The sequence below is a fragment of the Herpailurus yagouaroundi genome, unplaced genomic scaffold (assembly GCF_014898765.1).
Source record: "Herpailurus yagouaroundi ecotype Mexico unplaced genomic scaffold, PumYag 159, whole genome shotgun sequence".
Classification (NCBI taxonomy): Eukaryota; Metazoa; Chordata; class Mammalia; order Carnivora; family Felidae; genus Herpailurus; species Herpailurus yagouaroundi.
In genome coordinates, this window is record NW_024412400.1 from 67,230,337 (window position 1) to 67,253,473 (window position 23,137).

Genomic DNA, 23,137 nt, shown 5'->3' on the forward strand with positions numbered 1-23,137 from the left:
TGAATAAGAAAAAACAAAAACAAAAACAACTTTGTTCTCATGAGCGCTTTTGTTCTTCCCCTAGTGACCCAAATCAACCAGTCCCTCAAGACACAAAATTCATCCATACCAAACCCAACCGCTTTGAAGAAGTAGCATGGACCAGATATTCCCAGAAAGATCAACTTTATCTCCATATTGGATTAAAACCAAGAGTTAAAGAACATTATAGAGCCAATAAGGTGAACCTCTGGTTGGAGCTGGTACCTCATCTGCATAATCTCAATGACATTTCTCAGTATACCTCGACAACAACTAAAGTGCCATCAACTGACATCACTTTCAGACCTACGAGAAAGAATTCTGTACCTGTCACATCAGCATTTCCCACTGCCAAGCAGGATGATCCCAAACAACAACCGAGTCCATTTTCAGTCGATCAAAGGGACTACTCCACAGAGCTGAGCGTCACTATTGCAGTTGGAGCATCACTGCTGTTTCTGAACATCCTTGCCTTTGCAGCCCTGTACTACAAAAAGGATAAGAGGAGACATGACGTTCATAGGAGATGCAGCCCTCAGCGTACTACAACCAACGATCTGACCCACGCACAAGAAGAGGAGATCATGTCCCTCCAAATGAAGCACACTGATTTGGATCATGAATGTGAGTCCATCCATCCACATGAGGTGGTTCTTCGGACCGCCTGCCCCCCAGATTACACACTAGCTATGAGGAGGTCACCTGATGATGTTCCCTTAATGACACCCAACACCATTACAATGATTCCCAATACTATACCAGGGATTCAACCCTTACACACATTCAATACATTTACCGGAGGACAGAACAATACTCTGCCCCATCCCCATCCCCACCCCCATTCACATTCAACAACCAGGGTATAGCCAGATAAGAGAAACAAACTCTATTTTTTTGATGGATTGCAGTAAAAGATTACTGAAGATTCCTTGGCTTTCAACCTACAAGACTCTTACTATTTAAATAAGGAGGAATATTATGTGAATATACATATCAAGAACTTTGGGGGTTTTGAAAAAATTAAATTGTACATATATACACAAATCAACTTTAAAAATGAATTTCAATTGCTTGAAGCAATTGTCCTGAATGATACTTTTTCATTCATATTCAAGAATTAATTTTTTGAAGATTTATGTTACATAATGGAATTAGGCATGTGGAACACCAAACAGGAAAGAACTATGTCTGAAATATAAAAAATAAAAATAAAAAAACAACCATGAATATGCACAAGGGACACACCAATGGAATGTCAGATAATTTTCACCAGTTTTTATTTGGAGCTGTTTTATTGTGTAGACCATATTTACATATTTGGATAAGTACACAAAGCACCAGTGCTGTTAATGGCCTTAGCGGAGGCTCATGCTGAAATTTGCCAGTAAGACAAAGAAGTTTAAAGACTGGCAGGTACAACGTTATCACATAAGTGCTGTCAGTATAAAGTTGTGGGGATAAAGGAAACTGGATATTTTTAGCACGATGTGCATGATAATTTATATGCTTGGTGGCTGTGCTGCTGATTAAGCCGTAATTAAAATTCTTCTCATCCCATTGGAGTCTTTAATAGAAGCTTCCTCTATCAATTGGCAGAACCTAAAGAAGATTTTTAAGGGGCAAAAGTAATTAGAAGTAAATAATTCACAGTAGTTTTGATAATAGGAAGAATTAGTTATTAAAGGTATTTGAAGAAACTATAGGTATAGTGGTGAATACTCGCTGATATGAATCCCAGGAAAAAAACATTCCTGTGTTTTTAATGTTATTTTCATTCCAACCTAAATAATTTATAGAAATACAGCCCTAATTGGACATGTGCTACAGGATCTATAATTTTCTGTGGTTTTTGTTATTCTGTATTTTGTTCCTTTTGGTAAGGTGAAGTGTGTCCAAAGAGTTACTTGCAACAGTCTTTTATGATATGAGGATGCCCCAAATTACCACTCTGATTACAGTTCTCAGTTAATTGATTTACTCATGTTGCATGACAAAATGTTTACTACTAATAATTCAATATACAGTTATGTCCCTCCTCATATCACTTATCTTTCTCACTGAGGTTCATCCACTGGAATTTACTCACGCAATCTCAGTAGAGTACAACATAGATACAGAACCTAGAAGGAGAGTCAACACCTGGAGGATTTTAGTCTTACACGTATGTGTGATTTTAAATGAATACTTTAAGACCACAGGAAACTCTTCATCCCCCTGTTGTTTACCAGTAACAGTATATCACAGACCTTTCCAAATGTTTGTATATGTAATCAGATGTACATTTATATTAAAAAAAATTGAGATGGACTTAAAGAGCACATCCTGATAAATACTTTCTCTCTTACCTGTACTATATTTCTATTAGACTAAAGTTATGTGATTTTTTTTTACATTTTTTCAGATGACTAGCAATTTTGATAGTTTGTAAGATAATGCAAAGAACTTTCTCTGACAAACTAACTGCAGTAACAGAAACCTTTCTTTTCAGTTACTCTTTTTCAAGAATGAAAGCTTATTATACAAAAAAAAAATTGTATACTACTTGATGGAAACAACTTTGTACATCTTGGCCATGTCACTGGTCATTGCGTGAAATAAAGATAATCTGGATAATGACTATTAGTCCAATGCTAAGAGACATGATCTTTGCTCATTAAAGAGCTAAAATGTTTATTGCTGTTTTGTCTTTTTTTAAAAAAGGAAAAGAAAAGAAAAGAAACATGACTGTCTGAGAGAGTCATTTTTCTAGACCAGTAGGGTTTTTGAAGACATACAGGTAACTTCTACAGGAAACACATCATGTGTTTAAAGGCAAGTCTCATCTAAGATGAAATTGATGAAACTTTATAAGCCCAAGAACTCATGAAAAATATTAGCTTTGTACTTTTAAATACCTCTTATGTGAAAGTGTTGTAGAAATAAAATGTGCCAATTGTTTTCAATTAGAAACACAGGTCCCAATTCTCATTGTCAAGGAAAAGGTCTATTGGAAATAAATGTGCAATATTTCATGGAATGAGAATAGCTAGGTTCATAATATAAGGGTGATTAAGCTATCATAAAGTAATGGATAGGAAGTTATCTTCCTAAGAGAATTTAAAAGTGCTGAGCAAGACACTAAGCTGACACTAAAAGATAAAATCTTCTATATCAAGGAATTTCTTTGCTTGTAATTTCCCCTCCCAATTATTAACTATCAATTAAATGTAGAAATTACTCTATAACTTCAAATAAAAATCCCTGTTAGAAGCAAAAAGTCTTCAAAACCCGGAGCGGTCTACATGCAGTTTTTGCCTGATGTGGTTATGCTTTTAGGCTGTGAACTGCCAATGTAAGCCAAGAAAACGAATTGCTTAGCATCTGAAATATTGCTAATCAGAAACCCGTCTTTTAATATACTGGTTAAAAAGCAGAAATAGAAATGGTAACAAAATAAGATATGAGTGAAATCTTTCATATGCATTACTTCACTTGGCAAAATCAGGCATTCCGTTATATCTTAATGATGGCCATATTTACGTCCACCTACGTAGCTGTTGCTCTAAATTAATCTATCAATCTACCTATATATGCCATAACTGACATCTATGTTATATTAATTTAGGGAAGTGATTTAGTAAAACAAAGCGTAGTCCTACTCTTTTTTCTAAATTAATGTAGTACCAACTCTGTGAAAGATAAGAAGCATTTCTAGGTTTTATTACTGTTCTCAAGTTGTGATAAAGTCATCGTGAAGGAGTGTTAGTTGTTAGTTTTATAATTACAGCAGCTAGTTTTCTGAATATAAAATTATTTCCCACAATAAACAGAATATTAAGAACTGTTTTTAAAGCTGAAACATAATTTCTAAATCTAAGAAAGACTTTGGATATTGTTAAATTTTAACCAATATCTTTAAAATGTATTTATTTAGATAATCTTCTTTAGAAAGAAGTCACAAAATTAAAAGAATATTTTTGACATTACTTATTAATTCAGATTTTCCTCCCTCAGATTAAATTGCAAATAGTCAAGGCTGCTTAGAATTTATACAAACATTAAGCCAAAATGGACTTTATTTCACTGTTTTGCTATTCTATAAAATTATTGCCAGACATTGATCAATAGATTAAAGTTGTCCTAGAGTATGGGATTAGAAACATGAAAGTGATAATTTCCATAGTTTTAAATTTCTATTGAATATGTTGACTCTGAACACAATCTGGTTGGCTACTACAGATGTGTCATAAGATTCATTAGCTTTATGGAAATTGGAAAGTCATTTGCTAAAGCATTAAAAATGTCCAATTTGAATTTGGAGAGATCATGCTAGCAGCTCAAAGAAGAAAATCTGAGTAAAGTGTAAATTGTTTCATTCCTCATTTCAAATTTAAAAGTTGGCCATAATGATGCTTTCATTTGATTTTTTGATCTGTACAATGTGAAAACAGCAACAAATTTTTAAAAATAATTAACCATATATAATACTTAAAAGGAAAACAACGCACTAATTTTCTTACAGAAAAGAAATGCCAAAACTCGATTGTTGTATCTTTATCATATTCTTCTCAGTGATTTCACCTGTTGACATACTCATACTGACACACATATTAATATCATGAAAAGATACAAAGAATGTGGCAAATGTGTTTCAGCTTTAACAGCACTACTACATAAAAACTACTGGGGTTTTTTCTTTGGCGAGTTTCACTGAAAGATTTTCACAGGGCAAAATGATGAATGGAATTTTTAGGAAGCTGTCAAATATCATGGCAATCCTTTGATGTTTGTTTTCCTCTGTGTTATTGGTTTAAAGTACTGGGCTTTTTCTTCATTTCTAGTAATTAGTTGTTATAGACTATCAGTTTTTAACGTGAGTGAAAATTAGATAATTTGGTTATATATACTTGTGAAAACATGCTCCCAAATAAATTCAATTAATGGGCATTTCCCTGCTGAGATTTTGTTATCATTCATTTAATTATCTTGTCAAGCTTTACTGTTAACGACAATTGTTTTGGCTTTTTAGTCAATAAACTAAGGGAATTTCTCCAACAGCCTTATACCTCTCCTGCACTTGATATGATAACATATACTTCAAATTTCCATCAGAAGCCTCTAAAGAAAAATCCTGCTAATGTGAAACAGTTGGTAGCCAACTTGATTCTCTTTATTCTGGCACTTGGGTGTGTTTGTATATAGGCCAAAAATCAATTACATTTGATAAGAATTATGGAGAATACAGCCTAGAATTACCATGTGCAGGGTATAAGTGCCTTCCTTCCTAGAGTTTTATTTCTTATTGTCTTTTTTAAATTTGCAGATCCTGATAATTCAATTCAAAAGATACAATAGGATGACCATGTTATAAATTTCCAAAAAGAAAATTTTATTTAGAAAGATCTTTTGTTGCATTTAATTTGATTTTTGTATGACAGCAAATGGGTCCAAACTACTCCTACAAAAGATTAAGGTGAATTTTTGGAAAATAACAAATAATTATTTAGGCATCTGATGTAATAGTATTTAAGTGTAGAAACTTAAATCTCTAACAAACTTTAACCTTTTTCCAAATAAGTAAATTTAACTTAAAAGGAGTCTGAAGCTATTAGGGACAAACATAAGTTAGAAAGTATATCACTTTTTCTAGTCAACCATTATATATACCACATGGTATATATATCTTATATAGTATGTGGTTTATAGGATGTTTGTAATGGTCCTTCCAGACTCATATTTTCAAATGACTTTGTATTCCATTCTACATATGTACTAATGTCATAGAATTTAATCTTCTGTAGAAGGTCAAGCCAAAGTGCTAGCAGTTTTGTGTTGAAATGAACAATAACAATTAAAGCTTTAAAGAAATTTGTAAAGGTACAGTAACAAAAACACAGCAGATGAAGTTAAAACAAAGGGACTATTTTTGAATGCCATGTCTAGGGTTGTTGTCTATATTAGATGGTATGTTCAAAAGAATTTTAGTGTTTTTGATTCATCTTTTCTGCACTCATATCATTTAGCAAATTAATGGGACATATGTCATGGTTTTTGTAAAAAAGGCCATTGGGTGTCATGATTCAGTTTGTGTTTGGACATCCATGGCTTTCATTAAAACACATTTATTATCATGAATAAATATTACCATGTTTTCCAAGTTGTGTTGACTATTTTTAAACTCAGAAATAATTTCTTGTCTGTGTGACACACACAAAAACATTTCCAAGATAAATGTTCCTTTCCAACTTCTTCGTACTGCCCACACATGTGCTGACAGTTCTGATTTGACAGAGCAATGGTCTGTTCACCTTTAGTGAATGCAGAGGAAGAATCTAGAGAGTGAATTTGGGGAACTTGAACACTTATTGCTCAGCTTGTCAGAAAAGAGAGAGGAAAGGGGGAGGAGAAAAAGGGAAGGAGTAAGGAAATGAGGGAGAAAAAAAGAAGAAAACCTTCTCAGTTTTAGATTAATGACTTTATACCTCCAAATAGTTATTTTTTAGAGGTTAATGACAGCTTATTAAAAAAGAAGAGTAGAAATTTAAATAAATCTCTTTAAACTATAATCCACTGTCCTTAGAGAAGAAGATTTAGGAAGAGACAATGAATTTAATCCTTAATCCAGGCCTTGGTCAAATTGTTTCACTGGAAACAAATAAAAATAAAATCTCGGGTGATATGTTTCTAGTCATGTTCTATTTAATCAATAGTGATCTTGATAGAGAAGACTGATCGAGGTATGGGCATTGCTCGTCTGTATATAGCCTTAGGTAAGAATACAGTTAAACAAATAAGCCATCATAGAATTTCCCAAAATATGCCCTAAAGATCAATATTTCCAAATTGCTAAATAAAAGAACTGTCTTGTTTTGCAGGTCTCTGGGGCCACATATAACCATCAGTACCAAATAACATCAAAAAGACATTCAAAGAGTTTCACATTCCACAAAAGGGTTTAGATGTTTTGTAGGGTTTGATGTCTTACATGATTACATTCTTACCACATCTTTACATTTCCTTGTAGGTTACAGAATGTTATTTCTGAGTTCAAAAACCGGTCCCAAATATATTCCATAAATGTTTATTTGAAAACACTATTTACCAATGGAGTGACAAAGTTTTCAGTTCTTCTTACTGCCCCAAATCTGGAGAGTTTCCTTGAATATCCCTTTAAAACATTTCTTTCTCTCCCACGAAAATATTCAGCCTCATTCTTGAGTTGGCGTCCTCTGCACTAGAGATCTTCCTACCAGCTACTTTCTACCAGCAGCTTTTATTTCCATGCGGTCTTCCATAACTATGACTTCTTCTCCAAGAATGTAGAATTTATAGGGAATATGTCCAGGTGATCCAAATGAATGGTGCCTTAGGAATTGGCTTCCTCTGTTCCTCACACAGGTTAGAAGCTAGTGTACATCATTCAAGCAATGAGAAGAATTAGTCATTCATTTATTCAACAAATAGTGCTCATCATGGGCCAATGTGCTGAATTTTAAATACAATGGCCTGAATGTTAAACACTTACCCAATAAAATACAACTATTACCACCCTTGGAATAGGTTTAAACACTTAAACTATTCAGATATCCTTCTCTACTCTTCACTGTACCAAATCATTACACAATACTTTGTTTTATCTGTTTTAAATGTCTCAAAGTAGTAAATATAAAACAGTATTTGCTGAGTTCACAGCCATATTAGTTGAATTCTATTGGCCAAGTTCACCCATAAAGGCAGGTGTGTGACAATCCTTTCCAATGATAAATATAGCAATATCTGAAGCCACATTATACTATGCCAAAATAAATCAAACATGAAATATCCAGCTTAAAGTTCATCCAATCCAGCCACTTAACTGATTCCTTAATCCTCTACCACAGTTCTAACATGTGGTTGTGAACTTTATTATTGCACACCATTGGTCTGGAATTCTAAAGCAGGTGGCTACTCTTGAGAGCATTTGGAATTTCTTCCTTATATTGATCTATTACTCTATTTTTTCTTTTGAAAGTCATAAAGTCTCCATCACATGACTTCCTTTCAAATATTTAAAGACAACTATCACATCTTTCATTAGTCATTTTCTTCTCAAAGCAAATTTCCCATTTTCAATACATAATAACTTAGTCTTCACCATTTTGATCACTTTTTTAAAATATTCTCTCAATCTTATATTTCTTAAGATGTGTGATGTCTATAATTGCATATAACAAATGATTTAAGTATAGACTGATCCTTAATAGAGCACTACTAACAATATCCTCATTGTAGAAACTGTATTCTTTTAATATAACATGATAACATTATATTCTTTGGTGGCCACAGTGCACTGGTAACTCAGATTGAGACCTACTCCCTATTAAAACTCCTTAAAATTTCTACATGTGCTACTGTTAAGCAAATTATGCCTTCATCCTGTCCTTGATCATTTGAGGATTATCTCATCGTCAGGATACTGGACACTATTACATTCCACCTCATTAGATTCGGCACATTGTTCCAGCCTATGAAGATCTTTCTACCCACCCCAGAGTAATTACATCCAATAAAGTGATAAATATACCTTTTTTATCTTCACCCAGGTGATACAAAGATACTATGCAGAATCAGGTTAATGATAAAGTTCTGGAGTAATGTTAATAGAAATAGTATGTATACTACTGAGAAAATCAACAGCTGACATTTACTGAGCACTTACTATATCCTAGATTCTGTATCGTACCCCACAATAAACCACTACATGCCACCCTCAAAAATGTATCAATAGTTTTAGACCTATTTATTAAGGATCTATTATTATATGTGAGTCACTGAGCTACTGATGATAGAAAAGTAAATAAAATATAGTCTTTATTCTTTTGCAACTAACTGATTCTTCATTTGGTCTACACACATAGCACAAGCTACATTATCAGATAAATTTGAAGAATCTGTTTTCTTCCATTTAAAATATTTGAATGATGTGATAGTCATCCTAAGTAAGAAAATTGAGATTACTTTAGACCCATTTGGAGATTTCTGAGTTGCTGGTGCTTATTAAATGAAAGAAATTATGGAAAAAGAATGTGGTTCTGCTACTATGATGTTTTCCCCAATTCTCATACCAGTCACCTGTCATAACTAAGATGCTGATGTAGGCCAGTCAAGTATAGTCTTCAAATGGAATTGCTTATGAGAAAAGGTAATACATGCACAAGGTTAATAAAACCCAAATATGATAAAATATTTTACAGTGAAAAGTAAACATCCTACTCACATCAGGTCCCAATTCCTCAGTCCCCTTCCCCAGAGACATTGACAGGTGCTAATTTGTATATCTATCTCTACAAATATTCCATCCATATACAAACATTCAAATGTGTACTGTCTATGTATATGTGCAAGGGTCATTATATGTATGTATTCTTTTTTAAATTCATCTGGACACCATGAAAGCACAGTACATGTCTGCTTCATGAAAAAATTGAAGTACATTAAAATAAGTCTCAAATTTATCCACAAACCCAAAGCTTTTCTGATCAAAATTGTAACAGAGCATGTTTCTGTGTGTGTCTGTGTTTAGACCTTAGGTGGGTAAAGGTCAAGAATGGCCAAAATCATTTTGAAGCAAAAGAACAAGGAGCAACTACTTCACTTCAGAGTTACTATTAAGCTATTGTAATTAAAACAGTAGTATCAATTTAAAGAGAGAGAAATGAAAATTAATAGTAAACTCATAAAGAGACCTATGAAAAAAGAGCAATTAGGTGTATGCTAAACATTACAAATCAAGAGGAAATGCCAAACTCTTCAGCTAAAAATGGCTCTGTACTTGAGGGGAAATGATCTCTATGTCCTACTGCACACAAAAATTAATCCTACATAAATTGCATCCATAAACATGAAAAGCAGATTTTAAATGTTTTAGAAGAACACATAGGAAAATATTGCCATGTCTTCTGAATAGGAAAGAATTTATTAAACAAGACAAAAAACAGTATAAACCATAAAGGAAAGGATAAGAAATTGAAATGAAAATCTCAATAAATTAATTAACAAGATTGCTTAAATGATGACAAGTACGTACTAAAAGTAAATATTTATAAAATGTATAGCAATGAAAAATTCACTAATGAGTTGGATAGACAACTTCTATAAATCAAAGAAAAGACAATCCCCAAGAAAAATGAGGCTGATTAAATATTATGGATTGAAAATATGTCTTTGTTTCTTTCCTCTCCCTAATCCTCACAAAAATATAAGAGGGAAAAAAAATACATAAGGCTATCAGAACAAGGAGAATAGAAGAAGAGATAACAGCTAAGAAGTTCTAAAACGTTTTTGGAAGATTAAAATTAAATAAGCTAAGATATTAAGGAAATAATACAATCTATAAATAATAACATAAAAAAAATTAGAAAAGTTGAAATGCTTTAACAGAACTCAAGAACGAATTATAAATAAAAGACAGAATGATTTCAAAAGTAAAGATTAGGGGCACCTGAATGGTTCAGTCAGTTAAGCATCTGACTCTTGATTTCAGTTCAGGTCATGATCTTATGGTGGTGGGATGGAGCCCCAAATCGGCCTCCATGCTGAGCACGGAACCTGCTTGGGCTTCTTTCTTTCTCTCTCTCTGATCCCCTTCCCCACTCACATACACACTCTCTCTCTCAAAATAAATAAATATACATGTTTTTTAAAAACATGAAGATTGGGTTGAAAGAAACACAGGACCAACGAATGCCTTAAGAGACTTAAAAAATGTCGAAAAAGAAATATAAGGTAAAAAGGAGAACATGTCCAAAAGAAAAAAGAAAGTAGAAGAAAAAAATTTAAGAGTAAATGACTAATAAAAAGACAGACAAAAAAAGACTCAATATATGTATATAGGGAGTCTTCAGAAAAGACAATCAAAATAGGGGACAGAACAAATACAATAAAAACCAGAATTCAAGACAACATTCTCAATGCAACAGAAAAATATTTAAAATTGCATTTTTGAAATGGTGCACTGAGTATCTGAGAAAACCATTAAGACATTCCAGGAAGATTATTGAATATCAAAGAAAAAATTCTTCAGGCATTCACATCCAGATAAAAAGACCAAGTCTCTTATAAGGGAGACTCTCATAATATAATAGATTATCATCCAACTTTTTGAAAACAATGCTTTATGCCAGAAGAAAATTGAGTTGAGTGTGTAAGATGCTCAAGAAGAGAGAATGTGAGCCAATGATTTTTTATATTCAGTCATAAACTAACTTTACTTAGGAAGCAAATATGAAGGCCACAAGAAACTATTATCCACATTCAAGAGCTCATGTAATACTATTCCTATGAACACTTCCTGAGAAATTTAACAATGACCTTCAGACAAACATAAAGGTGACACTGATGTAAGGACTGGTGATGGTACTTAATATATATATATTTGCTCAAAGAACTATGACTAAATGAAGATTGCAAGGTGGAAAGTACATTCTATAATGGTTATATGTTTTGACAATGGATACAAATTATAACTATTTTTAAAAATGTGAGGAGAGTAGGTAAATCATATGCAGAAATTGTAGTTACCTTCAGTCATCATATTGGTTTTGGTAATAGTGTTATTGCTACCCTGAGACTGTTACCAGTGTAACAAGGGTTACAGCAGATGAGGAATACTATGATACTATGATACTATGATACTATGATACTATGATACTATGATATGCTAATATTGACATCTCCACTGTCTTGAGAATGAACAATCTTAATGTGGAAGAAAGGATATTCTGAGGCAGGATAAGTGATGTTAAGTTTAAACCCCATGGTGTGGATTTTAAAGTGGAAGTATCAGAATAAACATGAAAAATGTTATGCAAAAAAATGACCAAACCAGTAGCAAAGAGCATCTCCGGGCTCAGATTATAATCTTGAAATAACATTCCCTATGATAAAATGTACACACATACACACACACACACACACACACACGCACACACACACACACCCACAGAAAGTGAAAGAGAGAGCTGGGGAAGAAACTATACAAGATGAACCTGGAACATCTTGTCAAAGACTTGTATGGTTATATGAAAAAGACTCAAAAGCCAACTTGAAGATCTGACTATGTAAAGATGGGAAAGTTTGAATGTCAATAAGGATAATCTCCATTAATTGAAATAAATCAAGTTGAACATATGAAGGATAACTGCAATTCAACTAATTGTTTTGAAACTGATAAATAAAAGGAAGCATTAAAGAATCTGTCCTACTATTCTTCTGTGAACTATATAACTAAGTAGCCAAATAGCAGATAAAGGGAAGTACACTTTATAAAATTTATTGCAGCTAATAAAAGAAGGAATCATCATATTAGAATTTCACCCTTTTCTCACTCCTAATGAATTAATGCATCTAACTATTGAGCATCAGTGGCTGATATCATCATAAAAAACAACCAGTCATTATGTGCTTCCTGAACGGAAATACTTAACACTACCTCTGAAGGGGTCTTGCACCCAAAAATGGACCTGTATCTAATGACGTCTCTAGGTCTAACTATCAGGAAATACACAGGACAAAAGAGCAGGTCAATATATACCATGGGGATGAAATCAACAAAATTCATACTATAGGAAGTTTTATCAATTAAACCTCTTGATTTCTTCAACAAATGATTAAAAGAAAAAATATGGTGGGATAACATGTAGATTATAAGAAACTTACAAAAATGTAAAAAATATACTGCTTAGGGAAGTATCTTTGGGGGATAAAATTCTAAAGAAAACAAGGTGAGTAGTGAGCCCTCAACATGGTGATTATTTATAGGAAAGAAGAAGTGGTTGTGATGGTGCATGTGGAAGATTTTGGGGTAATTTCCAAAGTGGTATTTCTTAATCTGGGTGTTTTTCTCCAGAGTTTTGCTCTGATGATGTTTCAAACCACTTATTTCATAAGTTTTTTTCTGTGCCAGTGTTACATTTTATAATAAAATAAAAAGGATTGTTATAAAAGAGATAATACATAAAAATGTTTTAAACTTAAAAGGTACGAGTTTATTAATTGAAAAGGCCTTTCAACCGCCTACTATAATGGATGTAAAAAGCACCCTATCAAGGCATACCACCAAGGAATGTCAGGACATCAGATGAAAAGAAAAGTTCCTACAGCTTCCAGAAAGGAAGAAAAGGGGTTCTCAACACCAGTCCTGGAAGCTTTAAGAATAGATGCCTTGAATAATGGCCTTCACATTTGTTTAGGGGAAATTATGATCAATTTAGAATTTTATATCTAAACAAAATATTAGTGCAGTGCTATTAGTCCAAGAAGGCATAGATCCAGGAGGACAGTTAAGGGAACACCCAACATGTCTGCTGGAGAACAACCAATCCAGCTTCAGAGTGTGACACAGGGGACCCAGGTAGAGATGTCACTGGAATAAAATTGAAAGTGATAGAGTATCTGATGTGTTTCATTATGCAAAAAGAAAAAAGTTATTTGTACAGGTTTTATATTTTCTTTGCTGAATTTGGGAAGGATGTAAAAAAACAAAACTAAGCAACAAACAAAAAGACCATTGTTAATGAGAGAAAAGCAAAAATTATTATAAGAATGGAACATAATCTTTGAACATATATTTGTGCACATGAATAGAAGTACATTTAAGGAATAATTCTTACAAATAGAAAGTTTAGAACAAAAGATATTTTCTTTTTTTTACTATTTCCTGATTTATTTTCAAATATGGTATACAAATTTACACTCCCACCAACACTGTATTTGAGTGCCTGTTTCCCTATACTATGGCCAAATTTGTAATTAGCACTTTTTTACCTTTTCATTTTAATATAAATGGGATATCATTATTGTATTAATTTGCATTTTAAATTGAAGTAAAGCATCTTTTCTTATGCTTATAAGCCATTGTATTTCTTTTTATATTAAATGTCTTCTGTATATTTTTTCTATTTGTTTTTTAATCTCTTCTGGAATTATAAGAGCACTCTATAGATGAATAAAATCAGTACTTTTTGTCACACATGTTGTAAATAATTTTGCTCAATTTTCCTTTGAATTTTATGTTATTTTGTGCAGGGTGGAAATGGTTGCATTTTATTATTTAAATGTATCAGTGTTTCCTTTATGTTTTCTGGATTCTGTCTTGCTTGGAATGATGTTCCCTATTCCAAAATTTTTGATCTAATCATATTTTTTTCTTTATTGACAGCCTCATTGTTTATAGTTAAATCTTTACTCCATCTGAAATTTATATTGTCGTAACAGATTAAGGAGGAAGTTCAGCTTTATTTTGTCCCAGATTAAGTCAAGATTTTAATACATTTCAGACCTGAGTAAAAGTAATGTATTTTATTGTAAAGATAAGAACTTTTTATTTTCAGATTTTGAAATCTACAGGACTATAGAAGAGCAAGACGTTAACTAAACCACACGTGGATTGTTACTACCTATGCCTGTCTTCTTACATGCCCATGACTGAAACCTACCTGCCCTGTTACTATGTGATATCTAATTTCCAAATAGGAAGCTGCCAAAAAACTTAAAATTATCCAGCCAGTGAAAGGAAAATCCTCTGGTTTATAATCCCAGTCTGCTCATGTGTGCTGCTATGGGCTTTGGATTATAAAATATATTCATGTCTAAAGACCTTATTTTCTAACTGCCATTCAATTTTAAAATAGATTAAGAATAACAAGTTTGCTGAGTCCTATTATCAGAAAATCAGCAGCAAGAAAAGAACTATAATGGGTAAGTATTTCGGTCTAGATTGAGTCAGGAAAGAGAAATTACAACAGAAGTATACCTCCACCTGCCCCTGGACTCACAGACCTAAACCAAATGCTAGGTAGATGCTGCCATAGTATTGCCAGGGATTTCTACCGAGTACAGTATCTTAAAGACAACAATGGTTGTCTTGGCATCTTTACGGTATCTTTCTTGTGGTCTTAGGTTTCTTCCCAAATTGTACAGCTATAGAGTAGATAGTCTTCTGATCACGTTTTCTACATTACTAAGAGAAATCTAATTTCACTCTGCCTAATTTCCTCATCCATTGCCCAAGACATCTATTGCATCTCTGATTCTCTGGCCATCATTTTTTTTGAAACTGACTCTTGGGGTCTGCACTTGGCTACATGACTTATCTCTACACTTTTTTACTCTAAACCTTAAAGAGCCTAAGAACAGCTATTAATAAAAAAAAAAAAAAAAGGGAAGAGAAAACTAAAAGGAAGTAATAAAAGGCTGAACATTAGAGTTGAAGAAAATTTAATGGAAACTACTTTTGTTCAGATTTCCATGAAGGCTTTCAGCAAAGATGAATGAGCTCATGCCATGAAGCTGTGTATGTTTTAAAAAGTGATAAAAGGTTAATTGGGTACCATGTGAGCAAGGCTGTATATAGAGAAATCCTTTAGTTGATGGTCCAAGTACACTTAACATCCATCTATCTTAGGTCTACATCAGGTTGCTATTCTGCACAAAGTCTGCACAGTGTTATGGGAGACAAAAAAAAAAGCTTAGCAATATGTGCACAGTTTCCAATAAGACATTTTGGGGGAGGGAAGGGAAGGAGGAAAGAATTGGGCTGTCAGCAGATGTGAACAGATGTGTTAAGGAGAGGGAACTCTAAGTATCTTTTTCCCCTGGCAACGAAAAAGTTCTTTGAATAATAATCGCATACATTTGCTTCAAGAGCTGTAAAAACTACATAGGAAACATGGGGAAAGATTGAGCTAAAGCTGAAATAATTATTTATAGAGAAAAATCTTAAGAAGAAAGAAGCAATGATCAAGATAAGAGTCAGTCTTGTCAATTTCCCCTTGAATTTTCCACAGTTAAAATCCAGTGTTAAACTATATTTTCTTCCCCTTTCCGAAATCAAGAAATTCACCAAAAACCAAGAGATATCAAACTATTGATTTTATATACATTTGACATGAAAGGAACGATGCTCACCTACCAGAGAATATGATATCCTGTCTTTGCCATGTAAACCAACAAAACAAAAAAGTTGAGAGATGATTTGAAGTTCATGACATTGTCTCTTTCTTATGAGGATTTAGCCTTAAATATCTTGGCCAAATCATCTAACCACTCTTCTGTACAGTAGGTAAAAAGATTCATCAAGTTGGATCTACCCAGCTAAGGTGACTTCATTACAAAGGCTACCTTCGACATACGGTTGTCTATACTAGCTTCTATGAAAAAGAATAGTTCACTGCAGATTCTGAGTTTCCTGAGTTCTTCCCTCACTTCTGCCTTCCCATGACCCTAACCTTTATTGCAATCTTGTTTCATCCTTTCTCCTTAGATGCACCACCTTTGTCTTTCTCACCTTGGCTTTACTCCTAAGTGAGTTTTCATCACTTCTGTATAGCGATACATTCATAGAGACTTTCTGTGGTAAAAACCCCTCCTTAATAACCCAGGTTTCTAGGTATCTTCTTTCATGTATCTCAAATCTATCTCATCTGTATTCTCTTATTAATCCTCATTGCCGTTTCATAGTTTTGACCCTTAACCATTCTGATCTCGATGTTAAACCAGACTCCTACCTGGTCTCCAAAATCCTGTATGACTCAGCTGCTGTTTACATCAATAGGCTTCCTCACCTCTTCCCATAAATCCTGGACTCCAACCAAAAAAAACTTTCTGAAGTTCCTCAAATGCATTGTGCTCTTGCTCTCTGCTATGGGTCTTTGCACATACTTTTCCATCTTCCCTCTCTTCACTCGGGCAACTCAGTAATCCCTCAGGACTTAGCTTACATGCCACCTCCTCTGGGTGGCTCTCTCTGGTATTTGTGATTTCTAGACTAGGTAAAAACTGGACACTGTGTTTTCTCTCTGCCACAAGGTAAATCACACTTTACTGTAATTGTCTGTTTCTCTTTTCCCTTCCCAAGGCTGTAAGCCCCTTGAAGTCAGGGACTGTCTTACTTGCAGTTGTATTCTCTGTGCTTACTGCTCAGTTCTATTTTGGGGACAAAAATAGCAATGTACAGTCCCTGAAAAAGTCTTGACTTTTCTACCTCTGTGATTTTTCACATGTTGTCTTTTTGCCTGAATTTCATCCCTACCAATCTACTCTCCCTCGAGCCCTATGTACATGCCTTGGTCTATTGTAACCCTGCTTATTCTTTCAGGTCAGATTGAGGTATTCTCTTCTTCATGAACTTTAGCTTAATCAGACCAACTAAAATTGATCTGATTTATATTCTAACCATGTAACATGAATCACACATTGCTTTGCAATATACTCAATCTCTGGGTTTTTTTCCTCCCAAAATAGATGGATTAAAAATAGGAACTAAGTCTTAATAGATTTGTATCCCTTATATCATCTATCACAGAGTTTTGCAGTCAGGGTTTAATATATACTGAATGAATTATTATGAAATAATTTCCCACAGCTATAAACTTTACTGTGTTTTCTCCAGAATATATTTGGTAATAATACTTCCCATTTGTAAATTTCTTACCCTTTCCCATTCTAACAAGGAAGTATGTGATTTATTTATACATATTCTCCTTACTAGACTGCAGCAGAAATCCTTCCGAAGACCCAGTGAGAGTAATAGAAGCGAATAGAAGCGAGTAATAGAAGCGAGTAATAGAAGTGAATAATTCTGTTCACTAGAAGTGAAATTGGAATTAAAATTTGCATATCTTCAACTGATGTTTCAAAGACTCAAAGATCTCCATCAAGAACTTTTTTTCTCCTCTACCTAAGAAGTGAAACACTTGCCCCTCTTTATGTCTCTCTCATTGCCAAAGCCCAACCACCCATCTTTAGATACCCCAGACATCATTTTTGAAATCTTTCTTGCTATCTCTAACCTGAAAGTATTTCCTTCCAGCTCTATATATACACAATACCAAATATCTCTCTTATGATAGTAATTTCTTTATGCCTCATATTTTTATGAATATTTATACCCACATCTTGTACCCTTTGTAAAGTGTGAGCATCCAGAGAGCAGAATTTGTGTCTGATTTTGCTATTCCCCTTTGCCTGTAGAAGAGGATTTTGCTCATACTTGTTGATTCTATTGCTTATTTATGTCTTGAATGGTATATTACATATACATAAAGAATATGTATATGAATATAATATGTTTATACAGTACCTGTATTTATAACTTTGGAGTATAACTAGTATCTATATTAAGCCAATCTCACCACTGTAAAAGTGAGAGAATCAGATTGTCTGAATTTATTAAAGCCTAAAATGTTGTACCAAACTTATTTAGTGCCATTATTCTCCCTCCTAAAATGTAACAAGAGTCTCAAATAGAATTTTAATCATGTCTTAGATATCACTTCTTTCCAAGGCCTTCCCTGATCCCCAAAGATTTCCTATAGCTTTTATTATAATTCCATTGCAGTAATTATAGGATATTATAGCTGCCTACTCATTTAACTGCTTTGTCTCTGATGTCCTTGAGGGCAAGGACTGTATCATCATTTTGACTTTTGTGTTCACACTGCTTAGGAAGATCGCTGTGGTAGGCAGAATTATGCCTCTCCCAAGATGGCCGTGTCCTAATCCCCAGAAGTTGTACATATGTTGCCTAATGTGGCTAAAGTGACTTTGCAAATGTGACTATGTCAATAAATTTGAAATGGAGAGACTATCCTGAATTATCCAGGTGGAACCTAACTATAATCATAAGTGTCCTTACAAATAAAAGAGAGAGGCAGAAGAGTTAGAGAAGCTATGACAATAGAGGCACAGGTTGGAACATATAACTGGTAGCTTTGAGGATGGAAGAAAGACACAAGTCAAGGAATGTAGGTGGCCTCTAGAAGCCAGAGAAGTCCAGGAAATGGAGTCTCCCTTCTAGAGCCTCCAGAAGGAACACAGTTCTTCCTACACCTTGATTTTAGCCCAGTAAAATCCATTTGGATTTCTGACATCCAGAAGTCTAAAATAATAAATGTACCATTGTAAGCCACCAGGTTGTGGTAATATATTATGGCAATAATGTGAAACTGATACAAGAGCCAACACATGGCAAATGATTCACAAATATTTGTTCACTAAAAGAACCACAAGATATTACACTACAAAATAACAGAGAATTAATGGATGTTGATAGCAACAGAGGGTGGCTTGAGAGAGAAGGGTAGGTGAAGAAAAAATTCCCCATTACTAACTGAAGGTGGGCTTTAGAGGTGCAAGTAAAAAACAAACAAAACAAAACAAAAACTCCTCATTTTCTGGCTTAGGCCACTGAATGGATAATAATAAATATATTTAAAAAAAGCTTATGGTCTTAGTTTTCGTTATGTTTGGTATTAGGGTCATTATGGATGACCAGATGGAGCTCTCCAGGAGACAATGGAAAATTTGGTCCAGAAGCTCAGGATATGTGATTTAATCAAACAGCCTTTGAATATAACAGAAATAAGAAAATAGCTGAAGATAAGGCTAGAAAAGCAACATGATGTTTCTTAAATGCCAAGAGAAGTCAAACTCAATTCATCAGAAGGAGGTTGGGATGGGCACTGAAGGGATTTGACCCAGGAAATGATGTAATCAAAGGGATGCTTTCAGAAGATTAATCTGGTGACCTTATGTAAAATAGGTTGGTAGGAAATGAGACTAAGACAAAATACCGTTGATACTTTACAGATCACTTTCAAAAGACACTGTCTTACTTGATCCTCATAGCAATCTTGTGAGGCAAGTAAGACAAAGCATTATCAAAAGCTTACATCTTTTATATCATCATAAATCACTTGTATGATACTGACAATTATTTCAACCTACTTTTAAAGCTTTATGTATAATTTTACATGTGCTCAGTTTCTTACTACTTTAATCAGAGAATTAGGATTTTGGTCAAATTTCTAGCCTCTAATATTCAGGAGCCATTTATCAATAGAAAATCAACAGAAATGAATGAAATTCAGCCATATAAAATATTTCAATCCTTACATATGCCAAACTGTCTTGAGGGGAAGAAGGGAGAACATTGTACTATTATTAGATGGAATAACAAAATGTTTCTGTAAAAAGAGTTGGATTAAGAACTTTTAACAATTAACCATTGTTATGAGACAGCCATATTAATCCAACATGGTTAACAGAGAAAAAGCAATTGGATGAGCCATTGCAAACTTTCTCTAGAAGTTCTCTCACATGGCACCTTAAGATTTCAATATTGACTCTAATATCCATCTGACAAGGCTTTAAAATCAAGAGCTTAAAAATCACATACCATAATGAAAGAGTCTCTGGGGCTAAATTTAGGTGCTGTTAAATCACCAGGAATGATTTGATCAGAACAAGAGAAAGATTACTGAGAGAGTGCCCAGGTAAATCAGGTTAGACGCTCAGAATTTCTCACCATTACAATTCCCAATTCATTTCTCTTCATTTGATTTATAGAAAGCTTCTGTGAAGCATTCAAATGAATAATTCAACACTTACAGACATGAGAAGCAACGTAGACCTATCTTCATATGAATTAAAACAGGTCTGAAGCTGCTTTCACTGTGACTGAAGCTCGCCCAAAAGGTTCACTTTTGACTCATGATTTCGCCTTCCACCATCATTAATCCAGATAAAACCATCACTTTTTGGACATTGTTTACTGCTTGCAATGCATTTTTTTAAAAATGCAAATATTAGCAATTATTTAGAAGATATCAGTGTTTCAGCAACCCAGAAATGGTCAACATGGTCTAAAGCTTTACTGCTCAAAGAATGGTCCATGGACAAGCAAGGTACACACACGAGGGTGCTTGTTAAAGAAGGAAAACTTGGAGACCTCACAGGGACCTACTGAATGAGAATCTGCATTTTCACAAGATCCCCAAGTAATTCATTTACACATTACAAACTTGAGAAGCACTGATCTGAAGCACATAAATTTCAGAAATTGCTTTTAATTTTATTTCCTACAGTCCACCCAACAAACATTTTTGTGACATCACAGGAACACCAATCCTCTTAAAGTTTCTTATTTGTTTTACTTCTTTTGATCAGTTTTTATGAGAGCATAAGTAGCCAATTATCTAAAGGATTTTCTGACTCTGTACCGGAGCATAGTGGTTGACCGTATGTGAGAGTTAATTTTTTTCATTATACACACGTCTTGCTTGACATACACATGTCACGTATCCTTTTGTCCAACTTAATTTGCACAAAACTTAATAAGCAAAGAAGAGGAGCACAGCTAGCAGAAACTATGTGTTGAGATGAGTGGAATGTTTTACAGCTCAATATCTATTTCTTGAGTTGGTCTTCAATGACAAGTTAGAGATGACTAGATAGAGAAGAGAAAAGAATTGAAAAGAACTTGAATGATATGTCATTTCAATCATACCTCCTTGCTTGACCCAGTTTGCCTGAGTGGAATTGTGCAAACAATCCTAGAACACCTCTGCCACCATGAGTACATAGCACCCTGGTTAAGTTTAAAAACCATGAAATGAAGCATGCTACAATGAAATAGAGTGTTTTTCAGTTTGGTCTTTAAACGTTCCTCCTTAGCAATTTATACCTTCTCTCCAAAAGCTTACAACAAATTTAAGTTCATGGCATTAACATTCAGTTTTTCTTTTCTTTTTCTCTAATATTTCAGTGTGAATAGTGAACTTAAGGGTAGAAAATCTGAGAACTTACACCTGAATTTTTAAGGATATTTTTATGGCATCATTAGTTCTTTACAAATACATGCATGCACTTAATTAAAGAAAAAATAATAGTAAATAATATTAGAAGAACTGAGTATAAATGTAATGAAACCAATTAGAGTAGTTCCTAAGTGACTGCTTAAAGGTAATACTGTAACACTAACTAAATGATTCAAAAAATAAATGAATGCAAGCTAAGCCTATATTAAGTACTTTTGGTAGAATATAGTGCATTTTCGTGTTTGATCAATAATTAAGTTGATAAATAAACCTTTATTGTATTAATAGGCAGTGTTAATTACATTTAGTTTTTAAATAATACTTCACTGTTGAGAAAAGAAATGAGAATTCTGTTAGTTTAATTATTTTTAGGCTCTATTTTTCACTTCAATAATTGCATTTGTAAACCTGAATCCAAATGTTTTAAGCATTGGCATAGTTCAATCCCTTTACCTAGCAAGTGGGTCAGAATCTGCATATGGGCCTTATCATCTGCAAAAGGCAACCCATCTGTTGGAAAATAAAATTGACCTAAGCCAAACAGCTTAAGCATCCCCAAAACAACTTTTCTATGTTACTGAGGTCTAGGTCTTCCCCTAAACACCAGGAGGGATAGTGAGGATACTTATTCATTAGGAAAGAAACCCAGATTCAGGTCCTGCTAAAGAGCTTGTAGGAGGAAAGTTAGATACTCTAAGGATTTCCCAAGCACACCTAGTCAAAACTGGGAGGCTAAAACATGACTCATGGGATACGGAATATGTACCATCTTACCAAAGACTCAAATGTGGGCACCCCATAAAAGATATCTTCCTCCCCCAATGACCCATTGTGCCAAGAGTCTTTTCCAAATCTCCCCCCACAAACCCATGGCATCACTCTTTATCTTTTCCCCAAGTCTAGAGGTCCATTTCTATGCATTACTTCATCCATACTTGGCTTCTGGAACCTCAGCAAGGTCTATAGCCCAAGTGAGTCAGGGTAAATCAAGAAAACAGAGCCCTTGACAGGTAGTTCAAAAGGGACCTTAAATACAGGGATAAGTTCTAAAGTATTAGAAGAGATGTAAAATTCAAAGGGATGATAAGAGAACCCCTAGGTTAGCAAGAGCAGAAAGCTGCCATCATGCCTTGGGTTGAAGGGTTAAATATATTTATATATATATATATATATATTTATTTATTTATTTATATGGAATATATATATTTATATATACATATATATATTTATATATACATATACATGTGTGTGTGTGTGTATATATATATATATATATATGGGATTATTAGAATCCAGGAGCCAGGGATATCAATAGAAAATGAGACCACAGAAGGAAGAACAGAATGCTAAGCTAGTACCACAAGAAGAGACATGGCCATTGCCCTAAATCTCTCCCAAGTCAGAGTAAAAGGGAATAAAACCTTGGCTACTTGACTTCTCTACCTTCCATTTCCTGCCAGTTCCTTCCATTGGCCAAACCAAATGTAAACCAACAAGGTCAA

At 33.9% G+C, this 23,137-nt stretch overlaps 1 protein-coding gene across 10 annotated transcripts in view; it reads left to right on the top strand.

Annotated features, from left to right (window-relative positions):
* The window catches only part of NLGN1 (neuroligin 1), an 847,062-nt gene extending 840,905 nt beyond the window's left edge, over positions 1-6,157 (top strand). For all 10 annotated transcript variants that reach the window (XM_040480780.1, XM_040480779.1, XM_040480778.1 and 7 more), the window contains one exon: positions 65-6,157. In XM_040480780.1, coding sequence (XP_040336714.1) covers positions 65-887 — 823 coding nt within the window. In that variant the 3' untranslated portion in view covers positions 888-6,157. The remainder of the gene's footprint in view (positions 1-64) is intronic.
* The last annotated feature ends 16,980 nt before the right edge of the window (positions 6,158-23,137 follow it).